Raw genomic sequence first — 20,802 nt, forward strand, 5'->3', positions numbered from 1 at the left:
GGAGTGTCTCCCAGTACAGCGATGATCGAATGTTCGTCAGAGATTCACGAATGAAGATTTTCGCACCTTGGACATGCCTCAGTTTTGTGCGTGACTTGTATACTTGCTGCCGGTCATTGTAGCGGGTGAACTTCACGATTATCGCTCGTGGGTTGCTCCGCCTTGTCGCATCGGCGTAGGTGGCGCTATGCTCCGGTCCAGCAGCATCGTTGCCATGGCTACTCGAGTGGCGTTGATTGACCCGGTGTGATCTGTCAATGGCGGCTGGTCCCATGTCGATTTCCAGGTGACGATTGATGACCTCTAGTACTTTGTCATCCGTACTTTCGTTTGGCGTTTCAACAATGCCATGTATTCGCAGACAGTTTCTCCTGCTATACTGCTCAGCCTCATCCTTCGCAGCCTGCAGGTCTATTCCAGAGTTTTGGAGAAGTTTCACTTTTTCATTCAACTGTTTAATCTCACTGCATTTTGACTCCAGATCCATGCTTACGGCTTCGTATACTTTGGCAGTTACTTCTTCTTCGAGCCGCTTTTCAACTAAAGTATAGTTCGAAAATGGCGTTCGCTACTTTGTCAATCACTGCAAGGGAACAAAGAGCTTCAGAAACTTGCCTTTTGATAGCGTCTTTCAGATCATTGTCCCCTTGGCTGTTCGATGCGGCTGATTGACCAGCCGATGGCTGGTCAACTGACGGCTCATCACAGGTCGCAGGAGGGCTGGCGGAATTATGTGGAGTATGCCCGGTACTTGGTACAGTTTTTGCAGTCGAGCTCGTTTCGTTGACTACACTATCAACATGTTCCTCATTCTGGTTGGAATTCCGCAGTTGATAGCGTTTATTTCCGTCAGAGTCGTGCGAAGTTGATTTTCCTTGTGATTTTGATTTGGTCATGGTGATAAGAATCCACAAAGGCACAATTTTTAGCGATTTTTCCACCTTTCTCAGGGACAGTCCAAAAAACACGTCCGTCGCTGTCGCCGAAGCGCCCTCTACTCTTTCTTTCCAATATTTAGATAGGCTAGGAAAGTCCATTTGATTTGAGTTATACAGCATTTTAAAGCGTAAAGTCTGCTCTTTGAAAATATGCTCTTAACTTAAATTTTGTGTCTGGCGACTTTCTGTTTGTTTTGTGATGCCGGGTCACAAATAGTAAAATATAATCATTTCAACGTGGCCTTTGGCCGTTAACCTTTCACCCTATGACAATCAAATTCCCAAGAGAATTACTGTCAGGTAAAACATGCATGAATATGTACTAAGTTTCATGATGATAACTTGTGTCACTCTTGAGATATGGAGAAAGAAGTGAAATTTAGTACTTTCACTCGACCTTCGACCTTTGACCTTTTGGCAAGAAACTTCTCAGATAATCTCTATTGGGCATTACACGTACATATTATGTTTCAAGAAAATCCCTGCAGGCATTGCATAAATAGGAGGGAAATAGTGACATTTTGAGGAGTTTTCCTTGACCTTTGACCCTTGACTTGTGACCCATGACCCCCACTACCGGTCAGTACATACATATGTTCTAAGTTCCATGAAGATATCTTGCACCATTTGCGAGATATGGAGAAAAAAGTGAAATTTTAAAATTTTCACTTGACCTTTTCCCTTTTACCTTTGACCTCGACTCAAAAGCTCTCTCTGGAGAATTTTCATTGGGTAGTTCATTTATACACTAAGTTTCAAGAAAATACCTTCGGCATTGCATAGATATGGGAAATTGGGAAATTTTGAGCATTAGAACTTGACCTTTTGACCTTTGAACTTCAGCATTTGCACCAAAAAATTGACACGCACAATTTGCGCACTCATACATTTATACATGCCAAGTTTCATTAAAGTAGGTGAAACGTTTTTGTTTGTTTGTTTGTTTGTTTGTGGGGTTTTTTTTGCCTTTCTTTTAGTTACGCTATCCACAAAATTGATTACAGACGGAATATCGAACAACCCGAAAAAAACCTTTGCCTCCGGCAACACATCGTGGTGGAGTTATCAAAACAAAAACAAACCATGAATAAAGGTGTACCAACAGATGCACATCAATGATTATTCACATCCTGGCACCCGAGCCTCAATTTTCGTATGCCATCCGTCTTTTCCTGTCTGTCGTCAGCGGTCAAAGCTTTTTAGTGTTGCTAAACACTGAATGGGCGCATTAAAAGTGATAAGGAGATAACCACCGCTAAAAAAAAAAAAATGATATATAAAGGAGTCAATGTGACACGAACAAACTATCTGAACAAGTAATTAAGTTATCAAGTGGCAATTCGCTACCCCTCACAAGAAAGGAAAATCAATTTACAGACATATTGTAGCCTACACTATTCAAAAAGGGTTAGATGAATAGGTTTAAAGAGTTTTCATAGTCCAATGGGAATGATGTAAAATCAAAATTGATGTACCTGACAGGATGCAGCTAATTCGACAGCTGTTGAATAGAAGAATTCGGGTAACTTGTAGGTGTTCACCTCGACGCGAGAAAGCTGTGGCATAGTACACAACCATTTAGCCAAGTATCTTCCCATTGGGGAGATAACATCCTCTTTGCATAGGGGGAATTCGCTTGACAACCGTAATATTTTAATCTGTTAATTATAAACAAGTTTCAAGTTTTCAAGTTTATTTAACCAATTCATTAAACATTTGACATTTTACAAAAGGATACAGCATTAAGAATAATGAATGGTTTGGGACCCCAAAAGAAGCAGAGCTTGTAAAAAAGGGGTCCCGGATAAACATATAAAACAAAGCAAAACATACTAAAGTTTTAAACATATTAACAAGAAGTATAATAGTAACATATTTACATAGGACAGATGCAACACAAGCACACACACACACACACGCGCACACACACACATTCAATCATACAAACACGTGTCACAAAAACTCTCATGCACACACATATAATTTACATGAAATTGCAGAAAGATACTTTCTATTTTACTATACTTTTAAATTCAGCTTCCCTGATCATTCTTGTTTTACAAATTTCCCTCAAGATAAATGCGACATGTACGTTTAAAGTTGGATAGTGATGAGGCTGACCTAATTCTCAATGGCAAATTATTCCATTCTCTAATACAAACATATACAAATGAATTTTGGGCAGTTTGAGTTCTCGCAAAGGGTTGATGAATGAGATTACTTTTACGCGTATTATAAGCATGAACGGTAGAATTTAACACAAACGCATCCTTCATGAAAGATTTCGGATCACCTTGTGTCTTAAACATAAAAATCAAGCAACTCAAGATAACTAATTTTTCAAATGGCAAAATATGAAGTTGAATAAACAATGGCAAACTTGGACTTCTAAAGTTTGAATTTGTAATATACCTTACAGCTTTTTTCTGAAGAACAATCAACTTATCTATATGAGTCTTATAAGTATTTCCCCAAGCTACATTACAGTACATTAAATGAGGCATAACTATGGCATTATACAGAGTAATTAAGGTTTCTTTTGGTAAATAGAGACGTAACTTGGATATGATACCAACACTACGAGAAACTTTAGTACAGACGTAACTGACGTGGTCTTTCCACGATAAATATTCATCGACTATAACGCCTAGGAATCGTACATTTTGGCTTCGATCAATCTGGTTACCGCCTATAACAAGTGGAACAATGTCATTTTGGATTCTTTTCCCTCTTAATCTAAATACAACATATTGAGATTTGCTAGTATTCAATAATAGTTTATTACAACAAAACCATTCAAATATATTACCAATTTCATCATTTACAGAGTTTATTAAGGGTAACAAATAGTTGTGGTGGGCAAGTAAGCAAGTGTCATCTGCAAAAAGCGAATAAGTAAACAAGCTAGATGAATTGATAATGTCATTAATATAAATAAGGAACAATAAAGGGCCTAGGACTGAGCCCTGTGGAACACCACATGTTACTTGCCTCGACTGTGATTTAACTCCATTTACCGTTACACATTGCTGTCTATTTTGCAAGTAATCTTTAAACCAAGCTAGAGCTACTCCACGAATACCATAATGCTCAAGCTTACACAGGAGTATCGAATGGTCAATAGTATCAAAAGCCTTCGACAAATCTAAAAATATACCAATACAATACCTGCCACTATCAATAGCATTAACGACAGTATTCACTAAATTCAAGACACCCATGCTCGTGGAACATTTTTTCCGAAAACCAAATTGCTGTGGAATCAAAACACTATATGATTGAAGATAATCATCCAATCTTTTATACACAATTTTTTCAAGGATCTTTGAGAAAATGGGCAACAAAGCAATTGGTCTATAATTTTCTATACATTTGCTATCATTCTTTTTAAATACAGGGATTACATTTGCTAATTTCAATTTTTGTGGAACAATTCCTTGTGAAAGAGACTTGTTGAAAATATCACACAAGGGATCAGCAATATACTGTATACAACTCTTTACAACCATTGGAGATACATCATCTGACCCACATGATTTTGATGGGTTTAGGGCAGTAGCAAATTTTATAATTTCATGAACAGATGTTGGAGTAAAATACAATGATGAGGAGTGACTTTGCACAGATAAATATTCTAGAAATGAACTTTTGGCAGCGGGTATATCATTGGTTATCTTTGAGGGCAAATCAATAAAATATTTATTAAAATATTCAGCTTTATGTAAATCTGACTGAAGTGTAATGCCATTATGGTACATTTCACTCGGAATTAATGGTTTCTTCCCTCTCCCTAATAATTCATTTATGTGATACCATGTCTTCTTAATATCATATTGAGTAGACCGAAAAACATTATCATAATACCTCTTTTTGCTCTGTCGGACAGCAGAAGTCAACAAATTTTTATATACCACATACTTTTTAAAGTTTGCATCACTTCGATCTTTAATAAACCTAGAGTACAACAAATACAAATACCGGTTAATGGACAAAGAAAGTCACGGTGTTAAGATCATAGCACAATGTGAACATGTCAGAAGTAAATGATTGCAGTTAATGTGACTTAAGTTACACTCGGCCAATTGACAACTGTTAAAAACCTTCAGAGAAGCTGCAAGGTGCACTTGGTGTCAGAAGGCTTATCAAAAGCAGACACGGTAATACATGGCTCTTGTGAGCTGTCACGATTATGCTTGCATGCCAGCCACCACCTGTCCGTGGTCTGTGGTCCATAATGTTTCATCTTCTTTAGAGTTGTGGTCGGATTTTAACAAACATTTCAATAGATTGTCAATCTTCGGTAAAGGATAAATAACTTTTCAAATAGTAATATTAAGTATTTTGCACATTAGTGGTATTAATAAGCCAATGAATAAATCGCTCACTATGTATAACAGTATCAAGTCGTCATTAGCTGAAAAATGAATAGTGAATTTTAGGAGATAAAAAACAAAACAACGTTGAAAACAAATAAGACAGAACTCGATTGACTACAGACTCACATCTATATATGCAAGCAACTCACATCGAACATGAAGACATATCTTTTTATAGTCCAATAGCAAGTGCACCAATGAAATGATTTTTTTAACTCGTGATTATTTTCAGAGTCTAATGTAAATGTTGCAAAATCAAAAGTGATGTACCTGACAGGATTCTGCTAATTCCGCAGCTGTTGAGAAGAATTCATCGAGCAACTTGTAGTCATCCACCTCGAAGTAAGAAAGCTGCGGCATTGGACACACCCATTTGGCCAAGTCTCTTCCTTGAATCAATGAGAGAGGGTTACGTTGTCTTGTAGACAAGTTGAAGGCACCTATCTGTTACTTAGATAAACGAACAGAGAAATACCGGTAAACAGACAAACAAAACAGAAAAACAGACAAAGAAGTTCGAATAACACGTACCTGGATGTTATCTGTATAAGGAGTGTAAAACGGTTCAAGCCTCAATAATCTTTGGAATCCATACTTTGTTTCCAGATTAAGTTAAGCCCTGTGGTTATGTATAAGGTTTTAGGGTACAGAATTAAGTCTGCTACTTTTTAATCTGCTTTTACCGATGCTGTGTGATGGATTCCTGCATGGAACTTGAATCGCGTGACAGAAACAAAATATAACACGAGTGAAATGATATGGTACCATCATCACCACCCCTTTGTCAATTTTATATTTCCTGAAGGATACAGTTTTCATACTCTGAACCCTACTCTTTGCGTGACTCGTGTGACACCTATAATGAGGCTACCTATTAAAGTGATACCACAATGTTACACATTCATATCGGTTCAACAAAGTTTTGTGTATTCTGTTTGCAATTTCTCGACGTATCACTTCAATTTAATTATAAGGGTATAGAAATATAGGTGTCACACCAGTCAGCAAAAAGTGATCCTTTATGATAATATAACTGTTTATCTTTTAGTGATCGTGAATTCTGTAATCTCATTGGTCAATCAACCACGTAATATATCCCGTATTACGTGGATATGACGTCATGATACTGTATTACACAGCCAGCTACGCGTGTACCAAAGACGCTTATAGGAAAGTGCGCGCTAATCCTGTACAAAACAAATGGACAGCGCGCGGTCCTCAAGCGTATTGCGCACATAACCTGAGACCACTAGACGCTTGATAAACAACAGCAACTTATATCTATTTGGCTACTCAGCCAGACCGCAACGCTGCTGTTAATGAGCTCAAATCAAAAATTTATCGTACGCGCAGGTTTTTGCGCATGTCCTTCTCAGCACCCGAGATTTTGCGAGATAATTCAGAGACAAAGTGCATGGTCTACGAGATTCACTTATAGACGACATGAAGATCTACTATCCGCGACTAATTGACATGGTTTGTGAATATTTGAAATAAATCACACCTTTTAATGCTTACATTATATAAAATGAGCTTATGATACCATTATTCATATCTCTGCAATATATCGATATTTTCCAAACGACCCTGAGACAAATTAGAACAAGGCTTTCTATTTATTGCCAACCCGACCCGTTCACAGGTTGAATCACCACATGAATGATAGTCAACGTTTTAGATATACTTGTTATAATAGCACAGTAAGAACTGAATTGGTCCCTCGCTTAGAAAACAATAAAAATTGAAAGTCTCGTCGAGTAAAAATCATAGTGTGGCAATTTGAGATACATGAATGATCATGCGCTCCCAGGGTATCAATAGATAAATTACTCAGCGATGTATACAGTGGATTAATAAGGAATGATTATTCTAATACCAAATAGAGAGCCCCAAAGAACTCATGTGCGCAAACTTAGTGTTATATCTTTTATTATTGATTTGTATGCTATCTATTAATGCACGCTACTCTATCTAGTTGTGCAAACAAAGTTCAAGCCAAAGTTGAGCTGTCGATCAGAGTGGAGTGTTGTTCTTGTTTACGTGGAGATCTCAGCTGCATTTGCCTGAACCTGAGCGCGTATACATACATTGTGCGCGCGCACACACACACACCATAGGGTCCTACACTGTCATCTACACACAGTGTATTACTGTTATGTAGAGTACACGTTTACTGTAATTCCGCCAGGTTCGTTCAACTCTCCACTCAGAGGGAATTAACCAATCAGAAACGCGTATTCGCGGCAAACTGAAATCTCGTCAAAAATTAACTGTACAACGCAATGATTTATTCGCCAACCTGACCCGTTCATAGGATCAGTCCACATAAAGTCATTATGTTTTCATAGAATGATATTTCCACTTTCATTTTATAACTCTTCCATTTTGGTCCACCTTAATTTCGTTGGTCTAGTGTACCCCTTAAGAAAAATGAAAAATATGCAAATTTTGTGTTTTATAATTTTCTTGTTCAGTATATTTTATAAGTCATAACCTTTTAAGTGGTCGAATTTTATCAAAGTACAACTCTTTAGCTTTTTATCGATGTATAAATCATGAAGATTGATAATGTCGTTTAGATTTACAGACACTCTAAAAATGTGGTCTCCCAGCTCATTACGTATTCATGTCCGCGAGGTCCATGCATGTACGCGTACGATAAATGCGAAGGCTTTTCAGGACGTTGTGGTCTGACTGTACTGCAGTATCTTATGGCGTGTGTACGTGTACGTATTTGTATGCGCGCATATATAGTAATCAGCTCGCGAGACGTAGGCCTAAGTCAACACGGTCATGGCTGACAGCCGGCGATTTCAACATCATTCACGAGGGGAAATCAGCGAGAAGAAGGTTAGCACTTACACTTAAAAAGATAAAATCGTTACCCCCTGCTTGTTCTTACGAAATACGGGAAATATCTACGGTCAGGGCCCCGTTGCTAGAAACTTTGCGTTTAAACGCAACTTGCAACTGATTGTCACTGGGCAATCAAAATCATTGTTGCATGCATGTCTTCTTAATAGGGCAGACCCTGACCCAATCAGAATGGTTGTTTCAAAATTAGCAATTATTTGCAATTGATTGCAACTTTCTTGCAACGGGGCCCTGGTGCCATATTCCATTCGGCCTCCGGCCTCATGGAATATGGCACCAGACCGTAGATATTTGCCCGTATTTCGTGAACAAGCAGGGGGTAACTAATAATCCTTCAGGAAATGTAATATTGTCAAATAAAAGGGTGACCATGTTGGTGCCACATATTATTTCAGGTTCCAGGAATGGGTCACACAACATCCACATTATGTAATACAAAATAAGTTTGCATGACAATTTGCTCTTAGATGTTTCGGGGGTATACCGTGAGATATAATTTAATGTTCTGTGAACGGTTCCGTAGTAAATATACATTAGTTAGGAGCGTTTGTGCACAAAAAGCTGACATTTGATGGTTACTTAAATAACAGAGGCAGAAAGAGAAACTAATGACTGATGGGCAAGGTTAACCTTGCAAAACAAAGAAAGGGATGAACACCGAAGAATCACTAATACATTTATGACAAGAAAACATGGAAGCATACAGAAAGCATTAAAGGGGAGAATAATATGGAACATAACTGAATATAAAGAAACAACTGGTAGTGTCGTTATGGCGATTGATATTCTTATACGCATAAATCGCATTTACATTTGGTGCTACTGTTAACCCATCAGGCAAGTACATTTTTTTTCTAAAATGGGGAATGAATGAGTCCTTGACTTGAACAGCATTACTATACTGTATACTGTATAAAATGGCAAAAGGTTACTCAAGAGGAAACTCCACCACCCCCCCCCTTAAAAAAAAAGAGTAGTTAACCCATAGATACCATTAGTATAGTATTCTTTATTTTGTATTGAATGAACTTGCATTACTCGTTCAGGTAGCAAAACTGAAACGACACATTTTGCAGTGATCAAATTATTTGAAAGAATTTTAAAAAGAACTCCTAAAATTATATGAATGTTTTTGAACTGACACTGTAGATTTAGCTTTCTACAAACAGAAATATGTATTCATGATGTCCCTATAAGCTTTGGAAAGTTAATGAATATTGTCTTGACCGGAAATTTGTTTTTCAAAATTTTTGTATCTTGTAATAGGGTTCTAGAAAATAATCGCATCCGACTTTGCTGAAACCTCTGTCGGCTTGATGCTTGGCAAATTCTAGATAACACCATGCTCCGAAATTCATACATTTTCTCTCTTCCAATACATCAACGTTTATTTATTATTGATATCGGGTCAAACCTGTTTCTCAGAGTGACTAGTTCTTGTTAGGTGCAACAATTGCTATTTTGAGATAATGTGTATAAAAATCTTTGTATATAAGATTGCTTGGTACCGAAGGAACTTGATTTCTCGTAAGATTGGCCACTTCCTAGAGCTGATAGATTCTTAGGTTTCATTTTTTAATTGAAAACACACACCAACCCGATACTGAAATTATAGGTTGTGAAACAACTTGTTTCTCTACGCGAAAGGCTCGATTATTTATAGATTTTTGTATACATACAGTTATTTAAGAAAAGTGTGGCGAATGTAAAGATAGTTTGGCGACAAGTAGAGTATATCGTCAAGGCATTCAGTTGGAGAATTTATGTCCATTTAAAAAGTAAATCTATGTGTTTGAGAAATATAGTTTGGCAATAATAACCCAATCTTTTGAAGCACGTACGCTTGGTTGACGTAATCTTATTCAACAATTAGTAAACTCTCAATTGGGTATTTCCTCCATCCTCAGGTAAGATTATTTTAGTACAATGCATTGGCGATGTACTATACGTAAGCAAAATATGAACTAATTAAAGTTGGGTACAATGAAACTGGTGAAAAGCTGTTGGGCAAATCAAAATAACAAATTGTTCAGCAGACATTAGCTGGGAAAATTTTAACAGGCAGTTTTCAGGTTAGTGTGTAATTCAGTGTTGGGGTGCTGTTCGTTATTCCGAAGGTTCGTTATTCCCAAACACACGAATTCAGATACTTCGAGGTTCGTTAACCCGAAAATGAAAAAGGGTTCGTTAATCCGAACATTTGCAGCGTTATTCCGAAGGTTCGTTGATCCGAAAATGAAACGGAATTACGAGCCTTATTTCATTTTCGGATGAATGAACCTTCAGAATAACAAACCTCATTTCATTTTCGGATTAACGAACCATTGGTATAACGAACCTTCGGAATAACGAGTTGTAACCATATTTTGCGCAATTTTATTTCGAGTGTGCATTGTTGTTCTGCGTTATTCATCTTTCTTTTCTATTTTTTTTTTTTTTTGCATGTGGCTGCTGAAATGGACAATAAAGCTGTAGGCCCCATCACTCACCTCTTTGTTACAGTGCACCATGAACGCAATTGCTGACACTGTATGTTGTGACAATTTCCGCGTTAATGTCAATCTTGGTAGTCCTTCCCACACTGCCATGGCAGCCTCCTTTGTATGACACTCGAAAGCCACATCTATGCAGAAGTGCGTGTCAGGACGATTTATCAATCCATCGATGATACTCAAGCCAACATCTTTCCCGGCAGCTGAGGCGAAGTAGAGTAGGTAACGAAGCTCTTCTGATCGAGACAGGAGATTGTTTTTCAGGCTTTCGTAGCTGGCGCGATTTTCTTCGTATAAAGTATGGATGTATACTCCTGCAATATATTCCTGAAACAGTTTATGGGGGAATGAGACCGTTGACCCGACGAAGGATGTGGTGTTGACATCACGCCGACGCTCCCTTCCACAGACACTTCTTTCTTCTGTTAAAATCCCGACACTTTTGCATATTTCCATGTCTTCACGGCACTTGCTGAAACGTTCTTCAGGAAATGAAAGAGCCTTGGCTAACAAACCGTCCAGTGCTATCTTACCTATAGCCCGAATGGAACTATCAGCTTTCTTCGTAAATTGGCAAGGGTCCTGGTGTTGGAAGTTTGTAGTCATTTTTGATGCGTAGTGTTCTTTCAAGAAAGAGATTATTTCTTCAAAAAGCTGAGAGAAAGTTTGCAATTTTTGCACTATTTTTCTCTTGTGTTCGTCAACTCCGTTCCACATGAGGCAAAGCATTGCAGCAAAGATTGGAAACGGGGCCATGCTCGACCTGATTGTGTCATTGTCTTCCATGAAGCTGATCAGTTCTCCTGCAAGATCGTCTCTCTCTTTGAAATGAAAGTACTTCTTGATGTAATCGGTCAAATTCTCTTTGTTGAATCCTTCGACATTAACAAAGGTGTAAGCTTTCTTAAGAACCTTGTCCATTGTGAATTCATTTGTTTTCCATGGTCTTGTCGTCACAATAACTCTGCATGACTTGTACCGATCTAATCGTAGAATACGAATGACATCGCTGCTGCTGTCCTTCGTCACTGTCCCGTTAAACTCGTCATAACCATCAAACATTAGGAGAACTTTAGCTGGATTTTCTAATATAAAGTTGTCTATCTGGCTTGATGTTGATGAGTTTGAGTCAGACAAATAACTTTTTGCAATCCTACTAATGGTCCCACCGCCACGTACATCTCGTAGGGGAATTACGAGTACCATTTCTAGGTCCTGGAGAATCCTTCCCTGGCACCAGTCCCATGCGATTTTCTTGCACAGCGTGGTTTTGCCGACACCTCCCTCACCCTGGATCAAGATGCGCTTTGCAAGACTTCCCTTTACCTCCTTTGTCAAGAGATCCTCGTAAGTAATTGGTGTCTTCTGTTTGCTATCAATTTCGTCTATAAGGCTCAGGTTAGTGTAAATGCCATCAAAGTCTACAGAAGTACTGAAATCGAGTGGATCCACTGTGACCTCGCTGTAACGGATGCGGTAAAACTCTACAAGATCATTTTTGCATTGCTGAACCTGTTCCTTCGACAGCGAAGATGCACTAATTGATGATCCTGGAGAGTAAAGCAAAGAGAAAAACAGACATTACTTGTGTAAGTAACTGTATATATCTTTGAATGATGTTTGTGTGCGTGTCTGCTATTCTGAATCCCAACAAGAACAAATTGTCATCATTTGATTTTCTTAAAATGCTAAACATTTTAATGATGGAGTATGTAACCCACCAAAAGCTAATGTAACAACCCATCAAATAAAATGAGAAACAAAAATAAACATTTAAGAAAAATACTAAAGAGCAAAGGGGGCCATGGAAATAAACAGCTGTCACTTGGCCACCATTTATTGTGTGAAATCAGGATTAAAACTTTATGACAACTATTGTGGTGGGATTATCAGTACTCAGTGCATGCACTTAGTATACGTTCAATTCAATTCAATTCAATTCATTTATTTTCATTCTTCTTTTTTCTTTTTCAACAAAAACATAACAAGATAAATCAGGTTTTACATCATAAGCAAAGAACATTTGCCTTTGCAATTAAAAAATGGTATCAATAAACATAGGGGCGCATACTGGCAAAAAAAATAATACAAAGTCATACTTCAGTTGAAAAAAAGGAAGAAGAATAGAGAGGTCCACTAAAAAGCAAAGCTTGTAGATTGTGAACCACTCATTCTGTCCATGGTTATGACTTTCGTGCAAATGCACGGAGGAGGGCTGTGTGTGTGTTTATTTTTATGTCACTATGCACAATCAAAGTTCAGTTGAATAATGTGTAAATCTGTACTGTACTTTCTAAGTGTGTACTATGTTCATGCACATACTCCTATCTACTAGCGTTTGCGTAATCACCTATGTTTGTATGTCCCTATTGTCAAGTTTCTGACAGTGAATATCTTTATAAACCGGTATCTGTATACCTGCAAATAAGACCATTAAAAAAATTAACCTGTGTCTACAAAACCCCTTTACAAGCATCACTATTTATGTGTACTACTTTTTCCACATTTTATTTCATTTTGATAAAGGAAGAAGGGTAGTCTTTTGAAAAACACATAAGACAAGAACATCGCAAGTTCACTTTCAATGTAATTTTACCTTGTCTGCAGATCAACTATTACCTATGATAAAATAGCAAACGGGTTGGGGGCATAGCGTCCAATCGTATGTTCCATCACACTTGCAAAAATCCATCTGTTTATAGAAAAATTGACCGTGCACTTCCAAAAATAAGATTACAATTTATGAACTGGCTTCAAATTCGGTCAGGGCGCTCATGGGACCACCTTTGCTCCATCCTAATCTTGGTAGAATTTCGCTGATGTACGATGTATTCAATATTTGTGGTTAAATGAAGGTGTTTTGCTTTGCTCTCTCCAGTTTAGGGGTTCGTGGGTTTCCTGGTTATGTCCCCAAGGGCCTGGGGCATGGCGCCCACTTCTATGTTCTCTCACCCCGGTAATATGCCTGCCACGTTTGATATCAAATTCATCTATGTATTTTCAAAATGAACTTGAACATGTAAAAAAATAGCATAAGTTTCTCCCCTTCCTCCGTCCTCTCTCCCCCATCCCATCCTTTATGAAAAAAAAAAGGAGTTGAATGAAACTGCAGTCACAATTCTACTTACTTATAACACTAACTTTAGCTTATCATCTATGGTTCTAGAGAGATATCTACTTTGGTTTAGGGATGTTATATCCCTCCCTCCTGCATCGTGTATCTGGGCCAACCAAGTAGGGAAAGGCGCCCATCTATTTGTGCACATATATAATATATATTATTAATTTACATGCGATAATGCCTGCCGAGTTAGTGAAAGTTAAACCATGTCCATTAAAAGAAAAAGATGAAAACATAAAATTTGGGCCTCCCCGATTTTCACACCCTCTGTGCCCGAACAGAAAAATCCTATCCAGCCCAAGTGCAGAGATACATTGTTGCAGACAAAAACACATCGGACATTAATGACCCAACTAAAAACCCTTTACATTGCAATTTTTTTTACCAGCAAGGAGTGGGGGGGGGGGGGAAGGAGTGCTGAGGCGAGTTTGAAATGGATCATAACCTCCATCACTTTGATGTGATATAATTTAGAAATACCGCCTTGATATTATCGAGCAAACTTGATTTTCTTCTTGAATTAAAACAACAAAAACTGGTTAAGGCTGTCCAAACGCAATACCGTACAAATTATTCATTAAACATCAACCAAGGAGCAATGTGAGATACCTCTTTCAGTTCTCTCACAGTTCCCAGGTGTTGATAATATACACTTTGACATCATGTTCTCATTCAGTCTTGTCTTAGAAATAAAACTGTCATTTTCATTGTCTGTAAAGAACCCTTTAATTGGATGTTTGGTAGCAGGCGACATCAGCCCCAAATGTGAAGAATTCTCATTGTAAAGATGCATATTAGTCCTGCAATTGCTTTAATTGCAACCACATCTGGTCATGTTCAGCACTTCCTCAGGAGTCAGAGGGCGATTATTTGCCATAGAAACAGAATTAAGACATGAAGACTTGCTTGATCATCACCCGTTGAAGCCCTATGGCTTTGTTGCCAGGCCAGAGATAGCTGTAGGAAACTTGGGTGGTATCAGAGATGACATCAGACCAGCATCTGCACCAACCTGTTTTTGGGTCAAAGCTTTCAAGTTACGGGAGGGAAATCTAGGTTTGTGGGATTTCAGACGCATTGATGGCAGGTTGTTCAAGGGGGCATTTCATGAAGCGCTTTGTCAGACAAGTTTGTCAGACAAAACGCTTCATGAAATGCCCCCATGCTATCGTGTTTAGAAGGTCAGGGTATGCGTTGACGGCACTGGTGACACTTGTCATCCTTTCCTTCCAGCGTGAGGGAGAGTGATCGAGAGCCAGTGAAGGAGGGTGGACTTCCTTAGCCTGTGCTAGGAAGGCTTGCCACAGAGGGCTACCTTGAACATAGCGTTGGCAAGATGGTTATTAAGATGGAAGGCATGGGTCTGATGATAATCTTATAAAGGTTGGGGCAAGTTTCCAGAAGGTGAAGTAGTCCTCTATTGTCTTGAGATAGGTCGGTACTCGGCCGATGTCATCCAAGGACTTTCTATGAGACGTAAAGGCGAGATCATCTGCAAACTTCCTACGTGAAGTGAATGTTATATCACCATGTATATGTTAGAAAGAGCTCTAGTGGAGTTAGTTTACAGCCGCCATTAAGGAGGCCATCATTCAGAGTCCTAACACAGCTGGTCTGGTTACCTAGAGCAATCCTGAATCTCCAAGTGCTGAAGATTAAAGACAAGCAGTGTGAAGTTGTTTTAACACTGCTTTCAGAATGAGGCAGCACTGGGGATCTCAGAGTCTCCCTTGACATCATAATTATACGCAAACACATTCAATTCGAAAAAATGGTGATAAAATTCATCTACCATATATAATTCATCTTGGTTAACATGAAAAACTTTTGGGCATTGATTTCATTTCAGAGATTTGATTTTCCTTTTTCCCCTGCCTCATATTCTTTCTCGGATAAGGGGACTTAAAAGTTTGTATAATATCGCTTTTAGATAATGTAGATCAGGACAGGTAATTGGAATTTTCTTTTGTGTCATCATCTAGGATTCAGCCTTTTAATTCAGTAAATCAGAGTGATTATTATGCTGTTAAACATCTCCAGGCAAGTAAGTATCAAATGTTCATATCTAATAATTCCTGATAAACAATCTTGATGTTGGTGTCAATTCAAGCTTTGGCGGATTTTTCCAAATTCCTAGGGAAAAATTCAGATTGAGGTACATATCAAATTCAGATGTTTGCATCAAAAAATAAAATAGCTTTTGTTACTAACAACCTTCTGATTTATGATCAGCACACAAATTGATAAACAGTGTACCTGAGTGACAGAAAAAAAAAGAAATTTTGTTTATTTCCATGTACACTTTGCCGTTCATATTGTGCAGGGGTATATGAGTGGCATCCATTTTGAAGTTTTGTATTAAGAATATAATAAGCCTAAAAACAATAAATTTTCTGTTTGTTTGCTTGTTTGTTTGCTTGCTTTGCTATTGGCACTCATCAGATTTGCATTGCACATGCAAAACTTGATAAAAGTGAAGATATGTGACTGAAAATTCGTCTTCGATTTCTATGCATATTTTTTGCCATTCATATAGTACATGAATACAGAGTGGCGGCCATTTTGAATTGAAAATAAGCTTGAAAGACTAAATGTGCCTCTTCAAATGAAAAATTTCTTGCATGTGTAAGTGGAATTACTCTAGGAACAAAAATTTGAAAAACTTTGATAGAATTTTGTCATAAAATTGACATAACTGGGATTATCATGGCCAAATTAGCATATCTGGCGGCCATTTTTGATTTTTGCATTTTGCCGAAAATGCTGAAGGTTACGCGAGTGGCATCAATCGGATTTGGAAACAGCACCCTCGAATTGACAAGAAACCATGCAAAAACATTGTATACATGTATATCAAAAAACAAGGTGAGGTGCACTTTCTATGGAGCCTAGCCTGGACTATAGCACTACCTTAAAGTTCTAATCACTTCAGGTTCTACAGAAGAGGAGCTTTAAAAATTCCTTAAAATTGGGTCGTTTGACATCCTTCCTATTTTTGCAAATGAGATCCTTTCGCCTTAAGATTCTATCTATACCAAGTTTGGTGAAAATAAGTTTTTGTTTTTCAAGTTTGTTTTTGCGAGAAGAAGTTGAAAATATACAAAGTTCACGCACGACTCACAACCCATGCTGGAGGACGTACGTTGTTGAGCTAAATCTCATTCCAAATATTATTATGATAACCGAAGATTTTCATACCTGCGATAAAATACGTCTTACGGGTCTTGTAAAACAGTGTAAGATATCAATTGTATTAAATTAAATGTTGCTACACACGCATACATGTATATAACATGCATATCAAAATGTTGTAGAAGCGTTGCAAACAAAGTAGACCCTATATAGAGATAAATGGCAACAGTCGTGAACAGCAGTTTGCCTGTGTTTATTCGTAAACAGTAGTTTGCCAACACATGAACTTTTTGTCATGATGGAAAGTAAATTAAAGAAGTGCAATTGGCTATAATGACATGCTAAGGAATTGGAATAAAACATTAGTTACAAACTAAGCATGTGCAGATATAACGTCATTACAGACCTCTCGAACTTAATTTGTAACCACGGCATTAAAAAAAAAGCAACTGGATACTCTCTACAAAAAGTCGAGTGAAAGTATTCACTGTTAAGGGAGTGAATACAAAAAAGAGTGAATTTAGAGTGAAATTGGATTGAATTGTGAGTGAAATGTTCATTCATTTTGGAGTGACCTCAAGGATCACTCGAAGATTTAGGAGTGATCTTTTTAGTATTAACTCCTTTAAAAGTGAATATTTTTACTCGGGTTTTTTTTAGAGAGTAAGTCTTCATAAAATTATGGAATAGTTATTCATGAATAAGCCTGGTGCATATCAGAATGGACAGTTTAATGTGTGTTCTTATCAACCAAATTAACAAAAGCAATTCATGGGGCACTTTTGATCACTGAATTATGTCATCTCATATTACTCTATTTATTTAAGCGCAAGCCTATGTCATTACCTTATTAGACATCACAAGCGCATTGAAATATCCGCCAGAGAATGAGGTGCCGTTACTTTGGATATTGCATAATGGTTTTTTGGTGGGTTTTTTTAGGTAAAACGCCTCCTCCCCCCCCCCAAAAAAAAAGAAGTATATATACATCACGTCACCTGATGTGATCTCGTCAGCCAAGGAGTCCAGCTCAGATTCTCGAAGTTTCTGTGAAAGCACTCCGACGATATCTGTACCAGGAGACTGTCGATCCTTCCATGTGCACAAAATATCCATCAGCATTTTCTGATTGTCTAACCGACGCCTTTCTTCGACATGGAGTAGCTCCGAATGTCTTAACCCAAGGGAGTTTCCCAAAGAGTAGTAGTATGCGGGAGGTATTTTCCGACACAAGTCAAGAAACATACCCTCTAGTCTGATGCTGCAGAAAACAAAATGACGAGTTGTAACGGTTATGCGTGTTTGTATTGAAACATAGAGCCCACAGTTTGATTCAATTGGAAAAAGTAGAGTCTGTCTTACAGGAAAAGTAAAGACATTATTTGGTATGGGTGAAAAGTTCCTTTTGACGATGCGAAATTATAACCAAAAAAAAAAAAAAACCAACAGATATAATTGAATGAGGAATACATAGAAATACAGTAAGCTTAAAGGATGTAAAAATTTATGACACTGAGAGCTTTGATTAGAAAGCTGCTGTACACACTACCTGTCGGAGTGCTCATCATTCGGGCCTGGGTTAGATTCAATGTCGCCCGCCCTCATTAGCCGAATGCATGCAATGTAGCATCTACACATCAACGTGGATCTTGGGTAGGCCTGGTGCTGACTTCTTCCCTGCTGAGCGCAAGTTATAGACACGGGAACAGGATTTATCAAAATTACAGCACACGAGAAAGGGAGAAGGAGCAAAGAGAGCAGAAATAGGTGATCATTATTCATGATAACATTACGCAATCAAATGCAATGGTGACAAACGAACGAAAACAAAATGAAAACATTACACACATGTTTGTTCATTTTTCCATTTGGGAAGATGGCTGGATAGCCCATATTCAGCTACTTTAAGCTGGTCTTCCATGGGGTCCAGTTGGATGTGAGGTGGGACCACTTCACCGGGTTTAACACCCTGCTCTTTTTGCGATGAATGAATGAAGCGGGATCTTTTACGTGCATGAGCTGTGACTCTCTCAATTACACGGGACCTCCATATTATGTCCTATCCGAGGGACAGAGTGTTTTGCCTCTTGCTAGAGGGGACGGTATGATTACACACAAGATTGCTCAGTGCAGACTCGGGTTCGAACCTGGGCCGCGTGATCGTGAGGCAGACGCGCTACCGACTGAGACAACTCGCCGCTAAAAGTGCTAAAAATACAACCGAGTATAACTCAGTGCTACAGGTTCAAGAGTTCTCTTTGAATAAGACAAAGAAATGGTTTCATAAGTGGACACGAATATCGCACCCGGAGCATCTAGAATAGTGGCTACAACACTTTTGATTAAATTATTTTGGGTTCATCGAATTCAATGTTTCGTGCATCATTGTTCCCTATTTCCGGATAAGGTGGAACTTAATTATGCATAGGCCAACGAAAGCGAGGCTCTACTTGATAACTTTTCCGAGGGACCCATTTGTGGGACCCATTTGCAATACTTATATCTCTGTACACAGTGTCAGGGTTACAATGGCATTTTGTCCATAGGGCAACACGTAAAGATACAATCCGCGTGTACAATTTGCATCCTTCGTTTTTCGTGAAAGGTCGGCCTTGATCATTTTTGTCTAAAAAATATTTATAGGCTACCGAAATGTTTCTACATAATCAGAAAATTGACGATGATAGTAAAAATAATACGAGCAGAGTAGCGGCAGATAAAACTAATCTATATTTGTAGCACCTAATGCAAAGACTTGAACATATTATACGAATGAATCAAAGATTGTCAGACACCTCAGGGTAGGCCACTGACGGGTCATAACGTGGAACAGACTCAACCGAGTTTCGTCAGTCTTGGTATCCCACACTGACTTTTTTTTACTCTATGTCCTCAGAAATAGTGGTTGTAGATTATTGATAGCCTGCAAAAGCTACCTTAGATTTCTTACTGTGATCTGAGAAAGACGCGGAACTTGGTAAGTCATCCTTTCTCCTATCCACACACACCTCCGATGAAACGACACGAAGGGTTGAAAAGTCGTATCAGGACAGAAACAAAAGAGAATTCGACTCCATCCTCTTGAAGGGGAAAAATCTTGATTTGTTAACGCCGGCAAAAGACTCGACTCCATGGTATCACTGTAGGATTTGCATGGATGTGGTAGTGTACCTTGAAGAGTATCTCAAGTATTCCTGAACACTAAGAAAGTCCTGTAAGATTTTGGAAACCTTATTCCAATTTCTGGCTCGCGCTGAAACGAAACCAGCTCATGATATGGCTGGAAAAGTTGCAGAGGAGACCAGACTGAATTGTCACGTCTAAACAAGCCTGATGTCGAAGGAGATGTCTCCCCAGGCAATGAAGTCTTAATCCGAAAAACTAAAATTCGTTTCTTGACCAGTCTGTTTCATGTCACATGAGATAGCTTCTTCATGACCTTTGGAGAATAACACGTGCCGCTTCAATTCCGTGACGTGCCAGTTCCGGGTTCGGTTAGGCCACAGAGCCTTACAATGTTTGTGGTTGGTTTCATTGCCAGCTTCAAGAATAGTCGTGGACGACTAGCTCAATCATTTACCAGTCTTGTTCTCAACCCCAGATTCAAGGCTGATGATCATGGTTGCAATCTTTTCCCAGAAACATATAGCTACGGTAAAGAAAACAAAAATACAAGCATGAGTGTTAACAGTTCATTGTTTCACTGTAGTATAAATTATAATACAATCACTTAGTGCATTGTACATTGAATGTAGGGCTGTGTGAAATGCCAATCAAATATGAAAAACGACTTTAACACTTCTCTTGTAACTTATAAAATCTAACAGAACAATGAAAAGGTGATAATACAGGACATGATGAGCGAGCAC

At 38.3% G+C, this 20,802-nt stretch overlaps 1 protein-coding gene across 5 annotated transcripts in view; it reads right to left on the reverse strand.

The window, feature by feature from the left end:
- Positions 1-20,802, reverse strand: part of LOC139733004 (uncharacterized) — a 156,432-nt gene that overhangs the window by 119,406 nt on the left and 16,224 nt on the right. For 2 of the 5 annotated variants that reach the window (XM_071643846.1, XM_071643843.1), the window contains exons 2-7: positions 19,884-20,582; positions 18,483-18,613; positions 17,932-18,194; positions 10,678-12,230; positions 5,585-5,758; positions 2,414-2,596 (exon numbers count right to left, since the gene is read on the reverse strand). In XM_071643846.1, coding sequence (XP_071499947.1) covers positions 2,414-2,596; positions 5,585-5,758; positions 10,678-12,230; positions 17,932-18,194; positions 18,483-18,613; positions 19,884-20,066 — 2,487 coding nt within the window. In that variant the 5' untranslated portion in view covers positions 20,067-20,582. Of the gene's footprint in view, positions 1-2,413; positions 2,597-5,584; positions 5,759-10,677; positions 12,231-17,931; positions 18,195-18,482; positions 18,614-19,869; positions 20,583-20,802 lie in introns of all 5 variants that reach the window. The other 3 variants (XM_071643844.1, XM_071643847.1, XM_071643845.1) reach the window with 3 other exon arrangements.

The sequence above is a fragment of the Diadema antillarum genome, unplaced genomic scaffold (assembly GCF_040938485.1).
Source record: "Diadema antillarum isolate AM-2024a unplaced genomic scaffold, OU_Dant_1.0 seq00000459_RagTag, whole genome shotgun sequence".
In the NCBI taxonomy this organism is placed as follows: Eukaryota; Metazoa; Echinodermata; class Echinoidea; order Diadematoida; family Diadematidae; genus Diadema; species Diadema antillarum.